This window comes from Acanthochromis polyacanthus, chromosome 18 (assembly GCF_021347895.1).
Source record: "Acanthochromis polyacanthus isolate Apoly-LR-REF ecotype Palm Island chromosome 18, KAUST_Apoly_ChrSc, whole genome shotgun sequence".
NCBI classification, from domain to species: Eukaryota; Metazoa; Chordata; class Actinopteri; family Pomacentridae; genus Acanthochromis; species Acanthochromis polyacanthus.
The window spans coordinates 33,204,959-33,224,472 of record NC_067130.1 but is presented as its reverse complement, the minus strand read 5'-3'; the positions used below and the strand labels follow the sequence as shown (position 1 = coordinate 33,224,472).

General features: G+C 38.9%; 1 protein-coding gene across 1 annotated transcript; it reads right to left on the bottom strand.

The window, feature by feature from the left end:
- Positions 1–7,181: 7,181 nt before the first annotated feature.
- On the bottom strand, positions 7,182–18,184 carry LOC110961012 (alpha-2B adrenergic receptor). Its single transcript, XM_022208460.2, has 2 exons — positions 17,952–18,184; positions 7,182–15,698 (listed from the first exon to the last, which is right to left on the bottom strand). The coding sequence occupies exon 2, from the start codon at positions 15,575–15,577 to the stop codon at positions 14,090–14,092; it is 1,488 nt and encodes a 495-aa protein (XP_022064152.2). The 5' UTR covers positions 15,578–15,698; positions 17,952–18,184; the 3' UTR covers positions 7,182–14,089.
- Positions 18,185–19,514: the final 1,330 nt, after the last annotated feature.

The following is a 19,514-nucleotide window of genomic DNA, read 5'->3' as shown; positions in this document are numbered from 1 at the left end:
TTTGTGTCTTTTTTGTGCCTTTTTGGGGTCATCTTGTGTATTTTTGCGTCTCTTTGTGGCAGTTTTATGCCTTTTTGGGGTCATTTTGTGTCTCTTTGCAGCTGTTTTGTGCCTTTTGGGGATAATTTTGTGTATTTTGTGTCTCTTTGTGGCTGTTTTGTGTCTTTTTGGGGTCATTTTGTGTCTCTTTGCGGCTGTTTTGTGGCTTTTGGGGATCATTTTGTGTATTTTTGTGTCTCTTTGCGGCAGTTTTGTGCCTTTTGGGGATAATTTTGTCTATTTTTGTGTCTCTTTGTGGCTGTTTTATGCCTTTTTGGGGTCATTTTGTGTCTCTTTGCAGCTGTTTTGTGCCTTTTGGGGATAATTTTGTGTATTTTGTGTCTCTTTGTGGCTGTTTTGTGTCTTTTTGGGGTCATTTTGTGTCTCTTTGCGGCTGTTTTGTGGCTTTTGGGGATCATTTTGTGTATTTTGTGTCTCTTTGTGGCAGTTTTGTGCCTTTTGGGGATAATTTTGTCTATTTTTGTGTCTCTTTGTGGCTGTTTTATGCCTTTTGGGGTCATTTTGTGTCTCTTTGCGGCTGTTTTGTGCCTTTGGAGATCATTTTGTCTATTTTTGTGTCTCTTTGGTGCTGTTTTGTGCCTTTTGGGGATAATTTTGTGTATGTTTTTGTCTCTTTGTGGCTGTTTTGTGCCTTTTTGGGGTCATTTTGTGTCTCTTTGCGGCTGTTTTGTGCCTTTTGGAGATCATTTTGTCTATTTTTGTGTCTCTTTGCGGCAGTTTTGTGCCTTTTGGGGATAATTTTGTCTATTTTTGTGTCTCTTTGTGGCTGTTTTATGCCTTTTTGGGGTCATTTTGTGTCTCTTTGCAGCTGTTTTGTGCCTTTTGGGGATAATTTTGTGTATTTTGTGTCTCTTTGTGGCTGTTTTGTGCCTTTTGGGGTCATTTTGTGTCTCTTGCGGCTGTTTTGTGCCTTTTGGGGATAATTTTGTGTATGTTTTGTCTCTTTGTGGCTGTTTTGTGCCTTTTTGGGATCATTTTGTGTATTCTTTTGTCTCTTTGCGGTTGTTTTGTGTGTTTGTGGCCAGTTTTCATGTCTTTTCTTCCCGTTTATATCTTTTCGGATTGTTCAGTGTCACTTTGTGGTCATTTCTTATCATTTTGTGTCTGTGGTTGTTTTGGGTCTGTTTCCAGTTTTACTCCATAATTTCTGTCCGTGTTTTTAGCGTCGCCGCTTTTGTTCTCTACTGTAAAAAAAACTTAAAAATAAAGAGAAATCCAGTAGATATCAGGTGAGTCTGGCCTTCTGAGCTGCTCCTGTAGCTTCATAAAGGACAGAAGTGATGAATCATTAAAGCTACAGTGGAAAAGCCTCATGTTTGAGCTGTATGAAGTGTGGTTTAACCGGGTTACTGCTCCATTTCCAGCCTCCATCTGTCCGCTAATGTTCGTCTCGGCGGTTCGTCTTAATGCCGCCGTTTACTGGAACGTCCCAGAACACATTCATGCCATTATTGTGTCCTCGGTGAGAAACACGGCGGGTTGCTGTGAATAATTCACTCTGATTACATATTGATGCTCAGAAACATTACAGGGCACGGAGGCGGCAGCATCATCTCAAACAGAGTCACAACAACACGTTAGCAGAAGATTCAGTCCTTCCTGGTCTAAAACAACATTTCAGAGATCTGCATCTTCATTTGTAGGGGACACTTTGACCATTAAAGTGTTTGTTATAGATTTTTTGTTTAACTTCAAGGTTGTTGTGTGTTACTTTATGTTTTGCGTGTCTTTGTGAATATTTTGTGTCTCTGTGGTTGTTTTGTGTATTTTTGTGGTCATTTGCCTCTTATTGTGGTTGTTTTCTGCCTCTTTTTGTTTTTATTTATCACTTTGTGGGTTTCTTTCAGCATTTTGTGTCTCTTTTTTTGTCTTTTTCACGCCTCTGTGGTCATTTTGTGTCTCATTGTAGACATTTTGTGTCCATTGTTTGTTGTCCATCATTTTGTGTCTTTTTATTGTGTTTTATGTTCAATTTTGTCTCAGTAGACATTTTGTGTCTCTTTGTAGCCACTTCATATCAATTTTTGGTCATTTTGTTTCTCTTTGTGGTCATTTTGTGTCATATTATGTCTCCTTGCAGTCATTTTGTGGTAATTTTGTGTCTCTTTGTAGCCACTTCATATCAATTTGTGGTCATTTTCTGTCATTTTGTGTCTCTTATTAGTCATTTTGTGTCAACTTTTGGTCTTTATAATTTTGTGGTGTTTTTGTGTTAACTTTTGGTCTTTCTGTATAATTTGTGGTGTTTTTATGTCCATTTTCTGTCATTTTGTGTCTTTCCGTATGCTGCACCATCATAAACATTTCAGGGCATGGAGGTGGCAGCATCATTAAACGTGAAACATGTTAACTGGAGGTGTCGTCCAAGGGCGTCAGTTTTTAAAAGTGGGGGGGATGGAGACCACAGCACTTTGAGAAAATGTCGAAGAACGGCGGCAAAATGCCACAAGTTGGGCTCGAACTCACAACCACCAAACCAAAGGCGGAGACTCAAGCTGTAGAGCTATCGGTACATGTGAGTAGAAGGGTCTGTGGGCCGCTATAGTACTAATTCTCCCGGGCCGAAATTTTGTCCCTGTACGCCTCTGGTCGGAGCTTCCACTTGGCACGGGCGCAAATTTAGCATCTGCGCGTTTTTTTTGTTTGTTTTTTTTTTTAACCTCACGAAGGTGTGCTGCGTGTCTGTGCAACTCTCGGCCGAGTGCAGATGGTGCGTTCAGGAGCGTCGGAATTTTCTATACTACTGAAAATAACTGGGTTTACAACGGCTTACATGTGAAGAATTTGAATGTGTTGGAGACAAAATGACCCCTGACAAAAAGTGGGGGGACGCATCCCCACCGTCCCCCCCTAAACTGACGCCTATGGTGTCGTCACTACGACATGTATATTTTCTGACCTCGGCATGAACATGAATTTAACGTGTTCATGAACATACATGAAGCACACGAGGTTGACCTGCAGCTGCTGCTTTAATATTTAACAACCGACTGCATCAAAGATTCAATCCTTCCTGCTCAGAAACAACAGTTCAGAAACCTACAACTTCCTAGATTTCATTTTATGTTGTCTCCTTGTTGTTATTTTGTGTGATTTTGAAGTGTTTTAATGTTAATGTGGTCATTTTTGTGCGTTTTTGCCGCTACATGCATTCTTTTTTGTTATTTTTGTGCTCATTTTGTGTGTTTCTGTGGTTATTTTGCATCTTTTTTAGTTGTATTTGTCTCTTTTTTGTCCTCTTTTAAAAAATGTATTTCTTTTGCTGACGTTGTCATTTTGTGGTCATTTCACAAATCATTATTTGTAAAAATAGATATTTGATGTGAACTTCCAAATAGTTTTTCCTGTGACTTTACTAGATATTATCTGTGATTTGACAAAATGCAAGAAATCAGTAAAATAACAGGAAATTGTTGGAAAAAAAATGAGTTTAAGAAAACGGATTGCATTTTTTAGCAGCATAATCACAATTACAGTGTAGATTTCTGAAACTGAAAGTAAAATGAGCAGATATTTTTAATGACCACTCATTACTGGTAACTCGCTCAGAGATGTGAAATGTTCTTTCTGACTAATTAAACTCCAGGAATCTGCATCTTCTGTCTGCTAAAAGTCGAGGTTTCGCTCCGACATTTTCCTGGAAATGTCCAAAGATCATTAAGTCCACTCAGGTGTCAGATTTTCTCCCGCTGAGCTGCAGAGAGAAAAATTAAATCCGTTTCTTCACGTTTATGACGACAGCTTCACGGCTCCGAGGCTTCGGGCCGCTCGCCTCCTAATGTCTTTTTTATGACGCCACATTATGCCTCGTTTCTGTCAGTCCAGAAGTTCAGCAGCAAAGACCCACAAATCTGATCCGCTGACACGTTTGACAGACTCCAAAACCATGAAATACAGACTCTAATCCCAGGTTTACTGTGATTTCACGCCCGCTGATGGTTTAAACGACAGAACTGCTCCTCCTCGGCTGAATCTGCAGCTGGAATCAGTGTTTTCTAACAGAGCATGAAACGGTGTGAAAACGAGACGATTGCATGAATTTCACAGCGATTTCAGCTCATTGTTTAACTGTTTGGCTGCTTTCCTGCATTAAAGCACATGAAAGAAACTCCAAATATGATTTTCAGGATAATATGATTTTCAGGATAACTAAACCATAATTTTCCTCAATAAAGATAAATACTACCAAATAAATGAGAAACAAAATGACCAAAACAGACGAAAAACGACGACAACGTGACACAAAATGATCACAAAACAAGCCAGACGCAAGAATTTCCCTAAAAATACACAAAATGACCTCAAGAGAAGCACAACAAACGCAGAGATGCAAAAAACAACCGAGATGAAACACAAAACAAAACAGCAAAATGACCACAAAACAGCCAAACTACGACACAAAGTGAACAAAACAGAAGCAAAATGACTAAAATACTCACAAAATAACCAAGAAATGATCACAGACACACAAAACAACCAAAAAAAGACAACATACAAACAACAGAGATGAAAAATGAGCCAAAAAATCTGAAAAATTACCATAAAGACACGGAAAATGACTAAAGAAAGGCAAAAAACTAAGATTAAAAAAGAAATAAAATAAGCATAAACTGTCAGAAATCAACCAAAAAGAAATAAAAATGACCATAAACGGACTGGCATTTGCCAAGAACTACACAAAAAGACGATAAAGAGACGCAAAATGGTAAAATATTTGTTCAAAATCTGTATAATTAGAGGCGGAGGAGACCAAAAACAGTTTAAAAAATGGACACAAACATGTTTTTTAACTGCTGGATGTAAAAATACATCAGTATCTGACAACAAATTCACCTTACTGATGTAAAATATGATGTTTTATCCGTCTGATATGCAAATACGTCAAGACTGCCAGAAACCGACAGAAAATGTAAATATATCGACACAAAGAACCAAAACAACCACAGAAAGACCCACAAAACAACCATAAACCGACATAAAACGATTCACAAACTGACTCACATTTGCCAAAACTCCACACAAAAAGAGCATAAGGAGATGCAAAAGAACCAAAATGACCACAAAAAATCCCAAATGATCAAAGAAAATCACCACAAAAAGAAGCAAAAAGACCAAAAAAATGATCACAAAAATAGGAGATAAAAATGATCACAAAAAGACACAAAATGACCAAAGAAGACTCAACTGGAAGTCAACCAATACGAGATAAAATGAGCACAAACTGACACAAAATTGCCAAAAACCACACACAAAAACACTATACCAAACAAAATGACCTCAAAGAGACTCAAAATGGTGAAATATTTGTTCAAAACCTGTGTAATTAGAGGAGAAGGTGGAGGAGACCAAAAACAGTAAAAAAAATGGACATGAACACGTTTCGTAACTGTTTGTTCTAAAAGTATGTCAACAAATTCACCTTACTGATGTCAAACATGATGTTTTACCAGGTTTTTATAAATATCTCCTGAACCTGCTGCTGAAATCAGAGCACTTGACCCTACGTTAGCGCCTTTAGCTCGTCTCCAGAGGAAGTAAACAACACTTCCTGTTCAGAGGTTCAGGCTTTAAACGGCTTCATTATCACCTTCAGATCTGAGGACGTATTTATAGATCAGGTTTGTTTTAGTTTCATCAGGTGTCACAGAAGGAAACAACAGCCACAGTAGATATCCGATTCCGTTATTACTGTTTCTAACAACAGAGTTTCTACAATACTGAGTCTGGTTGGGGGTGTTGGTGTCTTTCTGGTTTTTAGGTCTGTTTATGGTGGTTTTGCATATTATTATCCCCCGCCTCCATGAAGTGGAAAAGGGGGATATAGGTTTGGCCTCCGTGCGTCCGTGCTTCCATCCGACATGAAGGGGACAGCTTTTCTCGGAAACTATTACAGGTAGGATTACGAAATTTAGTGTGTAGCTTCACACCGTGGACACCTTGATCAAGTTCGAAAATGAGACCTGTGCGATAATATTTAACAGAGTTATGGCCCTTGATCACTATTTTGGATACAGACTCATAGACATCACATGTGGCGGGGGATATTGATGACCATGTCGTCTTGTTGTGGCAGTTTCAGTGTCTATGAGGGTTCCAGGTGTCTGTGGTGGTTCTATGTCCATTTCAGGTGGTTTTAAATGTCCATACAGCCATTTGTAGTGTCTTTGGTGGTTTAATGTCTACTTCAGGTGATTTTTAATTGTCTTTGTAGACATTTTTACTGTTTGTGGTGTTGAGAGTCTTCGTTGGTCCATTCGTTGGTTTTACGTATTACTGTGGCAGTTTCAGTGTCTGAATGATGGTTTTAAGTGCTTATGTTTTGGTTTTATGTCCATTTCAGGTAGTTCTGCGTGTCTTTGAGGCCATTTTTAGTGTTTTGTAGTGTTTTGTGTCTCTTTTTGGTGGCTTTGCATATTATTGTGACAGTTTAAGTGTATCGTGGTGGTTTCAGGCCTATTTTAGGTAGTTTTCTGAGTCTTTGTATAATTTCTACGTTTTTGTGGTGGTTTAATGTCTACTTTAGAGGGGTTTGCATGTCTTTGTGGTCATTTTAGTGGTTTGGGGTGTTTTTGTGTCCGTTTATGATAATTTTGTTTGACTTTTTGGCCATCTTTAGTCTGTTATGGTGTTTTTATGTAAGATTGTGGCGTTTTTGTGTCTCTTTGGGGTGCTTTTATGTCTGTTTGTGGGGTTTTTGTGTCTCTTTGGGGTGTTTCTATGTCTGATTGTGGGGTTTTTGTGTCTCTTTGGGGTGCTTTTATGTCTGTTTGTGGGGTTTTTGTGTCTCTTTGGGGTGCTTTTATGTCTGTTTGTGGGGTTTTTGTGTCTCTTTGGGGTGCTTCTATGTCTGATTGTGAGGTTTTTGTGTCTCTTTGGGGTGTTTTTATGTCTGTTTGTGGGGTTTTTGTGTCTCTTTGGGATGCTTTTATGTGCCTTTGTGGTGTTGTTGAGTCCCATTGTGCTGGGTTTGCATGTCATTGTGGTGTTTAAGTGTCACAGTGGTTGTTTTTTTGTCTCTTTGCGGTGGTTTTAAGTGTCTTTTTGTTGGTTTTACCAGAAAGCAGTAAGTTCCAGATTCCATTATTTTCTGTTTCAGTCGATCCAACGAAACAGCAGACGGCTCAGAGTCTCAGCGAGTCCTTTATTCTCCCTTGAAGCAGAACACCACAGCACAGAGAGAAGATGCACACCGAGAGCTAAAGTCCAACTGAAATCACACTCATTCCTTCACTCAGATTAGTCTCTAACTTCTGGTTCCCCTGCTGTGAGGACAGCCTGTTATTAGTTAATAATTTAAATCAGTCTTTCAACCACACTGGTATTTTTTAATTAAATCTGACTACATTCAAATCTCAGTACTCTTACGGAGCAACCTGAAATCTGGTTCAGTTGTGGAGAAGAACAACCACAAAGAGGCACAAAATGATGAAAAGAGCAAAACAAAGAGATGGAAATAAATAAGATAAGAAACAAAAGAAACACGAGAAGAAGCTAAACGACCCCAAAACCACATAAAATGACCAAATAATGAATAATAATGACAAAAAGGATGCAAAATGACTCAAAAAACACATAAACCTAACAGAAAATGAAGAAAAATGACTATATAGAGACTCAGAATGATCAAATAAACCAGAAAAATCACCACAAAAAGACACAAAATGACAAAAATAAGACAAAATACAAACAACAGAGACACATAATGACCGAAAAAATGTAGAAAAACGACCACAAGGACATGGAAAACGACTAAAGGAAGGCAAAAAACTAAGATTAAAGAAAAAAGATTACAACAAAAAGACTCAAAATTACCAGAAACAAACAGCAAAAAAAAAAAGACAAAAAAGAGGCAACGTGACCACAGAGAGACAATTTTCCTGAAAATAGATTAAAAAAGAATGATTAAATGGCGTATCACCAATATAGAGATGCAAAACAACCAAGAACAAACACAAAAAGAAGCAAAATGACCACAAAGAGACACAAAATGACTAATAAATGAAGAACAATGACCAAAGACATGCAAAAATAGTTTAAATAATACAAAAAACTAACAGAAAATAAAGAAAAATAACTTTAAATAGACAAAGAATGGTCAAACAACCAAGCAAAATGACCATAAATGGACACAAAACAACCAAAATAAGACACAAACTGACTGCATTGTGACCACAAAGAGACACAAAATGACAAAAATAAGACAAAATACAAACAACAGAGACACAAAATGACCAAAAAATATAGAAAAAATGCCACAAAGAGACAGGAACAACTGAAGCAGGACAAAAAAACTAACAGTAAAAGAAGAATAAAGAGCACAGAAAGACTCAAAACTGACAAGAAGCAACGAGACCACAGAGAGACAACAATTTGCCTGAAAATATATTTAAAAAGGACGATTAAATGGAGCCACACCAACATAGAAACACAAAACAACCAAGAACAAACACAAAAAGAAGCAAAATGACCACAAAACAACCAAACTACGACACTAAATGAAAGAAACAGAAGAAAAATGACTAAGAAGATACACGAAATGACCACAAAGAGATGCAAAAACAACTAAAATCAAACACAAAACGATCACAAAGTGACCAAAACAGCCAGCAAGATGGAATTAGCACTAAAGGAAGCAAAAATGACCAGAAAAGAGTCAAGAAATTCTCATAAAGGAGGCAAATAGTAACCACAGAGACACAAAACGATGAAATATTATGACTTTTTTGGTGAAATTATGAGTTTATAAATGTTTCTGTTGTTTTGTTGTTCTACTGTATAAGATTCATCTAATTAAAAAACAACAAAACATCAGTTTTACCTCATTTTCTCATCAAATATCGACATGTTTCTGCTGTAAAAATCAGATTCTGGTGGGAATAAATGATCTTTTGGGTGTTTTAGTTTAATTTCAGTTGGACTTTGTGAACAACGAGCACTGATACTGGTTTAATACTGTACAAAAGCCCAGTCTAATGGTACACATGTTTAGTTCATTTCTGAAAAACATGCAGCTCAAACACCTACAGGCTGAGGAGGAGGAGGAGGAGGAGCGTCTTCATCAGGGCTTCACTCAGTTCACTTTAGGGTTCCTGTATTGCTTCAGCAGGAGCTCAGAGAAACAAAGAAAACAACCAGAAACACCGACAATAAACCAGAAACACCACGAATAAACCAGAAACGCCAAGAATAAACCATAGATAATCAATAATCAATCCGTCACTGGGGGATCTACAGGGTTTCTGTCAGATTAAACCAAACAAAGACCTCCAACATCCTGTAGAACCTCCAGAATAAAAGACCTAAAACACCTTTTTTAATCTCGTTGTGAAGCTGTGACATCTCTGAATCCATGTTGGTTCTCTTTTTGGTGGTTTTGGAGCCATTTTCAGTGTTCTGTGGTGGTTTTGTGACTACTTTGCATGGTTTTGCATGTCCTCCTGGTAATTTTTACAGTTTGTGTGATTGTTTTGTATCTCTTTGTGGTGGTTTTGTGTACGTTAGGGTGCCACAAAAAAATTAATTTTATAATTTTTATTGTCCCACCCCCTAAATGTGTTCATAATGTGAAATGAAAAAAAATGCCAAAGTTTGGATGTATTAAAATGATTTTACTGGTAGCTCAACCATACCAAAGTTACAAAAGTATGTGTAATATTCTGAAAACCTCCAAAATGACTAGTTCTGTCTAATGCTGCTGCTAATTCTGGAGTGACAATATGATGGTTTTGATTTGATTGAGAATGACTTTCTTGCAGACGCTTCGGTTGACTATGGTACTTTTGCAGGCTGAAGTCATCACCATTACAACTGGCTTCCTTCTCACCATCACTGCAACTGCTGAACTCTGCATAAGCTGCTGCTTCCAGCATCCGTTCAGCCTCTTTTGTCCTGCGTGTTTCTTCCACCAAGTGACGTTTTCTACATCTTTCTTCTTTCTGAGCTAGTGCTATGTCAACTGGACCCATGCTACCACGTCTCCCTTTTCCTCTCTGTGCCTGAAGAAATTCAGCCATACATTGGCATACAATCAGTTATGTAATACAAAGAAACATCCATCAATCCTCTATACACCGCTTTATCCTCACTAGGGTCATGGGGGGTGCTGGAGTCTATCCCAGCTGACTCTGGTGAAGGCAGGGGACACCCTGGACAGGTCACCAGTCTACATACACAGACACACAATCACACTCACATTCACACCTACGAACAATTTAGAGTAACCAATTAACCTCAGCATGTTTTTGGACTGTGGGAGGAAGCCGGAGTACCCGGAGAAAACCCACGCATGCACAGGGAGAACATGCAAACTCCATGCAGAAAGATCCCAGACCGGGATTTGAACCGGGGATCTTCTTGATGCAAGGCGAAAGTGCTAACCACTAGGCCACTGCGCAGCCCATACAAAGAAATAGTTAAATAACATTATATTTTAATATATAATACAGTGTTAAACACGCAGGCAATGACCGACCACTGAATATTTACTCTATGAAAATATTCCAGCCAATTGAGCTGCCACAAAATATGCATATATTTCTATGAAACTTTGCGTAGTTACTTTGCTTCATAAAAGGAAAAAAAACTAGGGGGTGGGACCCGAAAAATATTGAAAAAAATTTTGGCCATTATAGCCTGTGGCACCCTAGTGCACGTTTGTGATTGTTTAGTGTCTCTGTGGTGGTGTCTATTTTACGTATTTTTGTGTGTTATTGTCATTTTGTGGTGCTCTGCCTGCTTTAGGTGGTTTTACATGGCTCTGTAGTCATTTTAGGTGTTTTGTGTTGGTTTTCTGACTCTTCATAGTGGTTTTGTGTGCGCCCTTGTGGTGTTTTGTGTCTCTTTGTAGTGATTTTTGAGTTTCTTTTTGGTAGTTTTCTGTCTACTTTAGGTGGTTTTACATGTTGTTGGAGCCATTTCGGTGTTTTGTGTTGCTTTTGTGTCTCTTCCTGGTGTTTCTGAGTTCCTTTGTGGTGGTTTTGAGCAACCTCGGTCTAATTTCACACATCAGTGTGGTGTTTGAATATCATTGTGGTGGTTTTGTGTCTATTTTAGGTAGTTTTGTGTGTTATTGTCATTTTAGGTGGTTTTACATGGCTCTGTAGCCACTTTAGGTGTTTTGTGTTGGTTTTCTGTCTCTTCATGGTGGTTTGTGGTGGTTTTATGCCTATTTTGTGTAGTTTATGCTTCTTTATAGCTACTTTCAGTCTATGTGGTTGGTGTCTTGGCAGTAGTTTTAAGTGTATTTAGGTTATTTTTGCGTGTCTCTGTGGCCATTTTGAGTATCTTGGTGGTTTTGCCAATAACTGTGATAGTTTGAGTGTCTTTGCAGTGGTTGGTTTTTGTGTCTCATTGTCGACTTTTTGCCGGTCTTGTGGGTGTTTCACGTTCCACTGCCCTCTTAGGTCCTGATGCCCTAAAGGCCCAGTCTAAGAATTATTGTTGAATACAATTAGTGTACTATTCTTGCATTACTATAAAAGTATATCAAGCCACTGTGAGTTGAAGGTCTTTGAAAGTCTTGGAGTTCATTGGACGAACACTGCAGAAACCCTGTGTGATCGACCGATGAACACATGCAGAACAAACACATTAAAGAGGAGGACAGATTAAAGGCAGCGAGTAAAAGTGAACAGCTCAGCCCATGATGCCTCCAAGTATCACATTCACATGTACAGTTTCCATCCTTCATGCAATCTCTGTGGATTCTCAGCTTCCTGTTAAGCCCTATGGCTTAATGAGGTATTCCCAGAGAGAGGTCTAACATTCAGACTGGGGAATATGCCGAGGACAGAAAACCTCTAACGTATGTATAATGCACAAATCTCAGCTTTACATGGAGGAAATAAACAGAGGAAACAGAGACCAGCACGCTCCCATTTTTCCTGATCTTGTGTTCCTTCGGTGCCCATTTTTATCTCCGATAAAGGACACTTAGTGATATTTGTTCTCTTCCAGTAAAACCCTGAGGCGACTCTCCTCCACTCCCATGCATTCACGCCAACACACACAAACACACAGTCCTGTCTGTACTTTAAATTACTGAACACAGACCCTGTAGCCTCCTGACTTCTGTTTCAAAATACAATCAAATCATTCCTCTATATAATTACACTGTATTCTTAAACAACATTAAAGATAATTGATGCAGCCACTTGACTCTGAAATCTCTCTCTTTGTCAGTGCAGCTCTGACTCAGCTAACGGCACAAAATGGGCACAATTTCCTCCCTAATGTCTCGGAGTTTATGTTGATGCCACAGAAAGCCAATCCAGGGCAAATGTAGAGTGTACATAAAGAGGGAAATCATTTCCGATAAAAAGGTCCGTCTGTCCGCCGGCGGTTTTAAAATTCAATAACAGTTTTCACTCGAGAAGAACGTTCCCTTTGAGTCCCTGTTTATCCTCATGAAGATGGTGTAAATAACCTGGCGGGTCCAGAAAAAGAACTTAAAAACGGGGCTGGAGAAGTGTTGGTGCACACCTCATGAAGGGAGTTAAAGAAGAAGAATCAACAGAACAAGAACAGATCCCACCAGGACAACCAGAACGAAGGTGAACCTCTTCTCCTGAGTCGCCATCGATCTCGTAAAGTGATGCAGGCGTCAATTGAAAATGAGCAAAATTTCCTACCTAATGTCCCAGAGTTTATGTCAACACCACAGAAAAACAATCCCGATCAAAAGTAGAGAAAGACAGAATTCGTTTCTGATAAAGGTAAATCTGTCCACTGGTGGATCAAGTGGCTCAGTTTCCTTCTGAAGATGGTATAAATGACTGGACTGAGGCACAAATTGCGGTAGCCAATCCAGAAGAAGAATCTGAAAGGGGAATTTGCAAAGTGTCTGGGAATGCCACCTGATAATACCAGAAAAAAGGGAAAACTCCCACCCTGATGGCCCGCTCCTGAGTCACTATTGGCCTTGCAACAGGATGTGGGCATCCATTGAGTCTCATGGACCTTCTCAGGTACTAGTTTGATGCCGGACAACATGACCATGATGTTTTGATGCCAACAGTAGATGGACACAATATCCTCCCTAATGTCCAAGACTTGATGTCGATGCCACAGAAAGTCAAATGTAGAGTACAGACTGATAGAAATCCTTTCTGAAAAAGGTCCATCTCTCCACCAGTGGCTCTTGAACAATGACCCCTTCATGTCCGTAATCAGGATCCTTTTGACAATCCTATAACTGACTTGGTTGAGGCACAAATTGTGTTAACCAATCCAGAAGAAGCATCTGAAAGGGGAATTTGGAAAGTGTCTGTGAACACCACCTGATAAGAATACCAGAAGAGGAAAGGGAAAACTCCCACCCTGATGGCCTTCTCCTGAGTCACATTTGGCCTTACAACAGGATGTGGGCACCCCTCGAGTCTCATGGATCTCCTCAGGTACTAGTTTGATGCCGGAGAACATCACCATGGTGTTTTGATGCAAACAGTAGATGGATACAATATCCTCCCTCATGTCCCAGACTTGATGTCGATGCCACAGGAAGCCAAATGTAGAGAGTACAAAAGGATAGAAATCCTTTTCAATAAAGGTCCACCTATCCATCGGTGGCTCTAGAACAACAAACCCTTCAGGTCTCTGCTCAGTAGCCTTTTGATGATGCTGTAACTGACTGGTTGGAGGTGCAAATTGCAGTAGTCGATACAGAAAAAGAATCTGAAAGGGGAATTTGGGAAGTGTCTGTGAACACCACCTGATAATAATACAGAAAAAAATGGGAAAAACTCCCACTCTGATGGCCTTCTCCTGGGTCACAATTGGCCTTGCAACAGGATGTGGGCCTCAACTGAGTCTTGGGGATCTCCCCAGGTACTAGTTTGGTGGTGGATAATATGATCATGGTGTTTTAATCCCTGCATGTCAGCTAACAGTAGATGGACAAAAGATCCTCCCTCATGTCCAAGACTTGATGTGGATGCCATAGAAACTGAATCACAGTTAAATGTAAAAAAAAATACAGAACAAGGGTCCTTTCTGTCCACCAGTGGTTCAAAACATCATAACAGTTTCCACTCTAGAAGAACGTACCCTTTGTGTCCCTGCTCAGTATCCTCTTGAAGGCCCTCCTGAAGTCCTTGTTGAAGATGGTGTATATGACCGGGTTGAGGCACGAGTTGCAGTAGCCAATCCAGAAGAAGAATTTAAACAAAGGCTTGGGGATGCTGCAGGTGTTGGGGCACACCGCCATGAGGGAGTAAGAGAAGAAGAAGGGGAACCAGCAGATCACAAACACTCCCATCACGACGGCCAGGACAAATGTAAACCTTTTCTCCCGGTTTACCATGGCCTTGCGGCGGGATGTGGGCGTTCCCTGCACCTTGGGCATCTCCTCGGGTACCAGTTTGGTGCCAGATGATGTTGCCATGGTGTTTTTGTACCTGCAGGCCAGTTTCAGTGCCTGAACTTTGAAGCTTTTGCTTTGGGATGATTCAAATGTTTGTTTATCCGGCTTGTTTGCTTTTTCTCCTGTCGGAACACCTTCCTCACCGATATCCAGCTCGGCATCGGAGCCAAAGCTGGAGGTGTTGTCGGGGAGCGCTTCCCCGCCTTGGTCTGGGTGTTTCTGGGGAACTGGTTGGACTGTGTCATGAGGAGGATGGTGCTCAGCTGTGTCCTCAGTTGGTTGTTGAAGTGATGGCAGGTTGGAATCCGTTCCGGACATCGCGGCGTCGGCTTTCTCCCGTTGGCTGGAGCTTCGTTGTTCCCCATTCTGTTGTGACTGTTCAGACAACTTTGCGGCAGGTTCACCAGCGTTTCCTCCTGCTGCTGCTGCTGCTTTATGCTTCTGTCCAGGCAGACAGCGAGTGTGCTGCTTGGCGATCTGATAAATCCTTATGTACACCAGAATCATGATCACACAGGGGGCGAAGAATGAGCCAATGGTGGAGTAGAGGATGTACCAGCGCTCGTCATTTAGCTCGCAACCCTCTTCACCTCCTTCACTCTTGTCCAGCGTGAGAAGTGGCGGGAAGGAGATGACCGCCGAGATCAGCCACACGACGATAATGGCCGCCTTGATGCGTAGCGGGGTGCGTTTGGCACCGTAGGACACGGGCCGGGAGATGGACAGGTAGCGGTCCAGTGCTATTGCACACAGGTGGACAATAGAGGAGGTGCAGAAGAGGACGTCCAGCGCCAGGTAGATCTCACACCAGATGGAGCTGAACGCCCAGTAGCCCTGCAGCTCGTTGGCCAACGAGAAGGGAATGATGAGAGTGGCAACTAAAATGTCGGCGGCCGCCAGCGACACCAGGAAGAGGTTTTGAGCCCCCTTCAGGGAGCGGGACGTCAGGACGGCGATGATGACCAGGATGTTACCGACGATGGTGAGGAGCATCATGGAGGTGATGGCGATGGCGAAGGCGGCGGTGGCTTGAGGCGTGTAGGGCGAGGTCCTGACAGCGCTCCGGTTGGAGAACCGGGCGCCGGAGACGAGGCAAATGTTCCTGTTAGGGAGTCCGCCGAGCTCTGACAGGCAGGGAGCATCTGGAGCAGCTGCCATAGTGATGAGGGGGAATTTAAAGGGCGTATCCACGGTAACACATCAAATAACTTGACGTCCTCAGCGCTGAAGGGCAGATGGTTCCAGTCAAGATGATGCCATGTGATCTTTACATGAAGATCTACGAGAGACAAACATATTTAAAACACTGGTAAAATAATGTATAAAGTACATGTAACTGTAGTTATCTACAACACCAGTTAGTATGTTGACTGTTTCTCATTGAAGCAGTTAGGTGTTCTGTAAAATGTCAGACAACGGTGAAAAATGTCAATCAGTGTTGACAAATCTTTTTGTTTTTGGTCCATAACCTAAAAATATTCAGCTTTCTGTCGAAAAGGAATGAAGACACCAGAAAACATTCACATTTTAAAGCTGCAATCAGAGAATGTAGACAGTTTTTAGGGATATTCCAAGTTCACTCTAAACTCGAAGGCAATCAGAGGAACTTTTAGTCGATCCTGTATCTAAGCCTGGTTATTTGATTTTGTTTCTTGGCGTACATAAACTTGAAAAAGGCTGCCAAATCTGCTGTCAGATATCCTTTTGGAATGAGAACTGCTGTCTCCGTTTATCTCTGCTTGGTTTTAACGACTGTTTGCTGGCCAGAGGTCATTAACCACCTCAAAGAGACACAAAACCACAAAGAGACACAAAATGACCACAAATAGACACAAAAAACTACAAAAAGACACAAAATGACCACAAAGAGACACAAAAAACTACAAAGAGACACAAAATGACCAGAGAGACGCAAAACGACCACAAATAGACACAAAACAACCACAAACTGACCACAAGGAGACACAACATGACCACAAAGAAACTTAAAACGACCACAGAGACATAAAAAATCCATAAAAATTTGCAAAACAATCACAAAGAAACGTAAAAAGTCATTAGACTTTGTCATGGTGCTCCTTTACTAGCTAAACCCCTGCAGTGCTCTGTGCTTCTGCCAACAGGTAAATGTTTGCTACAGTATTAAACAGCATGAACTGCCACCTGGTGGAACAACCCGGTACTACAGATAATCTATAGTACTTGAACTGAGTTCTACTTGGAGGTCATTAACCTCCACAGAAGTCTTTGTCATGGTGCTCCTTTACTAGCTAAACTCCCACAATGCTCTCTGCTTTAACATGAACTGTGGTCTGAGTGATGCCTCCTCTGGTGTCTACAGGATTGCAGACGCTCCTCTGGTGGAAAAACCAGGAACTACAGCTGATCTGGCAGCAGGGGTTGAAAACTGTAACAAATGTTAAAAAGTAAAAACTGTGAAAATAATGGCAAATATCTGTAAAAAATAATATATCTATGTTTTGAACAATGTTTTTTGAGAAACTTACAATTTCTTTTTAGAAATGTCCTCATTTTGTTAAATTTTAAATAAAACATTTGTAAAATCATTGAAAAATATACAAATTTACACAATGACTGCATTGAAACACAGGCCAAAAGCAGAAATTTAAAGAATATCAAAAAGAGTTAAGATTTGAAAATTGATCCTTCTTTTACAGTGTATGACCATCAAACTACATTTTTTACTATAATTAAATCAACAAAAATATTATTTCATTCCAATTTAAAAGTATGTAAAGTCTGTAGGCAGAATTTGCAAGAAAAACTGTGTACACTGTAAAAATGAAAGTTTTTTAAACATGGCTTTAAACTGAGATTTAAACTAAATACTAATAAAATCAAGAATTTACTGTTAATTTACAGATTTTCTTTTTTTGGTAAAACTGCTGATAATTTCTATGAAATCACAGGAAATAATGTTAGTTTACATAATAGCTGTAAATAAACAGGCCAAAGCTGTGAATAATGTCCACATCTAAAATCTGTATTATTTAATTAAGTTGTTCCTTTTTACAAATGAGTAATTATTACATTTTGAAATGTGTTTATTTATTTTTAGTATTTACAAATTACAAACAAAAAAGACTAAATTTAAATGTGAAATCAGTTTTACAATATCTAAACTAAAAATATAGAATTACTTTAAAGATATTTGCTGCTATTTTCACCACTGTTTATCTTTTTTTTTACATTATTGTCTTTTTTCCTTCTAGTTTTTACAGTTTTTTTTTTACAGTGCATCAGTTCTTCCTCCTAAATCAGATAAATGTGAATTTCTGCACCCAGAGCTGATTTTATTCAGAATAAAATTTAATAAACAGATAAAATTCCATTTAAATTCTCTGTTTTCTTCATTAAAACTGCAGCATAAATAATATTAGTTTTAAAAATCTGTGGATAAACTGAATTAAACTCTCCATCTGCTTTTTTTTTAATCTCCACGTTAATCTAAATTCTGCTGAATTTACTAGAACTTTCATCTCCACAGTAATCTGAATAGAAATGAACTTACAGGAACATGAAGATCTTCATCTGCAGCCTCCATCCGTCTCTCAACTTTTTAAGTGTTAGTCTCCAATAAAAAGGCAGAATGTGAGAGAAAATCAAAGTCTCAGATAAATAATCCAGTTTCCATCCAGAGAAGCAGCAGCTCGATGCTAAAGTTTCCTCCAGAAGCACCGACTCCTCCGGGCTGCTGTGTCCGCCTACAGCTGCCTCTCTCCGGGCTCCGCTCCTCTCGCTGCCGCGGCTCCGGATGAAGTGACGCGCAGGATGCGGACGCGCGCTTTTTACGCGCAGCGGAGGATGAGGAGGATGGAGAGAAAAAGACGTTTATCCATCAGCAGAGGATGAGGATGGAGAGAAAAAGACGTTTATCCATCAGCAGAGGATGAGGATGGAGAGAAAAAGACGTTTATCCATCAGCAGAGGCAGTTTTAGCTCCTATTCACAGGTTTAGATGAATTATTTCACACAGAAACACAAACTGGGTTCATCTTTGTTTTTATTTTTATTCATTTTTTAGGGGTTTTGTGTGTCTCTGGGCTCAATGTATAAATAAAATCAATATGTTTAGATTTATCTGCTGTCCCTCTACACTTCAAAAAATAATCTGGAAGCAACATTTATTTATTAAATAAATAACAGGAAATATCTGCAAAACAATTATATTTTTATCTGGTTTTATTACAGATTTTTTTTTTTTTTACAAAATAACTAATTATTAGTGTTTTAAAATGCAGATTTTATTTGTTTCTTTTTTCCCCAAATAAATTTTTAAAAATTCTGTGATTTTACAGGATAGTAAAGAAAATATGTAAAAAAAAAATAAAAAAAAAACATTTTTCAGTCCTTGATATGCAGATTTTTCTTATTTATGAAAAAACCGTAAAATAATTTACATTTTTTGCTTATTTAAGCACAGTATTTTGATATTGAGATGTTTTTTAATAGATTTTTGTTTGCTTATTTTTTTATCAGTTTTAACAGACAGTGCATTAAAAAAAACTCTGGGCATAGTTATAGAATAACTTTAAATTATGCTTCAAAAAACCAAAAAATATATTTAGAACAAATATATTTTTAAATTTAACAAATTCAGAAACAAAAGTTTATTAAAAAATGTACATTGTGCGAAATAAATAAATTCTATTTTAACTGATTTCAAAACAGCGATTTCCAAAATAGTAAAATACTATTTGTAAAAATGCAGATTATTTTTAATGTAGACAGTATTTACAGTTTTGATCTCTTTATTGTTTTTCAAATAAATTAAAACTTTTCAGGAAATGGTATAGAAACTATGCAAAATAACAGTTAGCTTTTTTACATTATTAAACAAGTTTTTTGCTTATTTAAATACAGTATTTTAAAATGGATGTTATTTACAGATTTTAGTTTTTTCATTTTTACAGTTTAAATGTAGATTTGACATTTTTTTAAAATAGTTTTTCCAAATTCATTACACAAAATAAAAAAAACTATTTTTTAAAATCCTCAATATACACATTTTTCTTTCGATTAATGGCAAAAACCTGAAAAATAAAACTTTTTTTGCTTATTTAAATACAGTATT

Excerpts from the sequence above, each read along its gene's own strand:
- LOC110961012 (XM_022208460.2), bottom strand. The coding sequence starts at position 15,577 with ATGGCAGCTGCTCCAGATGCTCCCTGCCTGTCAGAGCTCGGCGGACTC.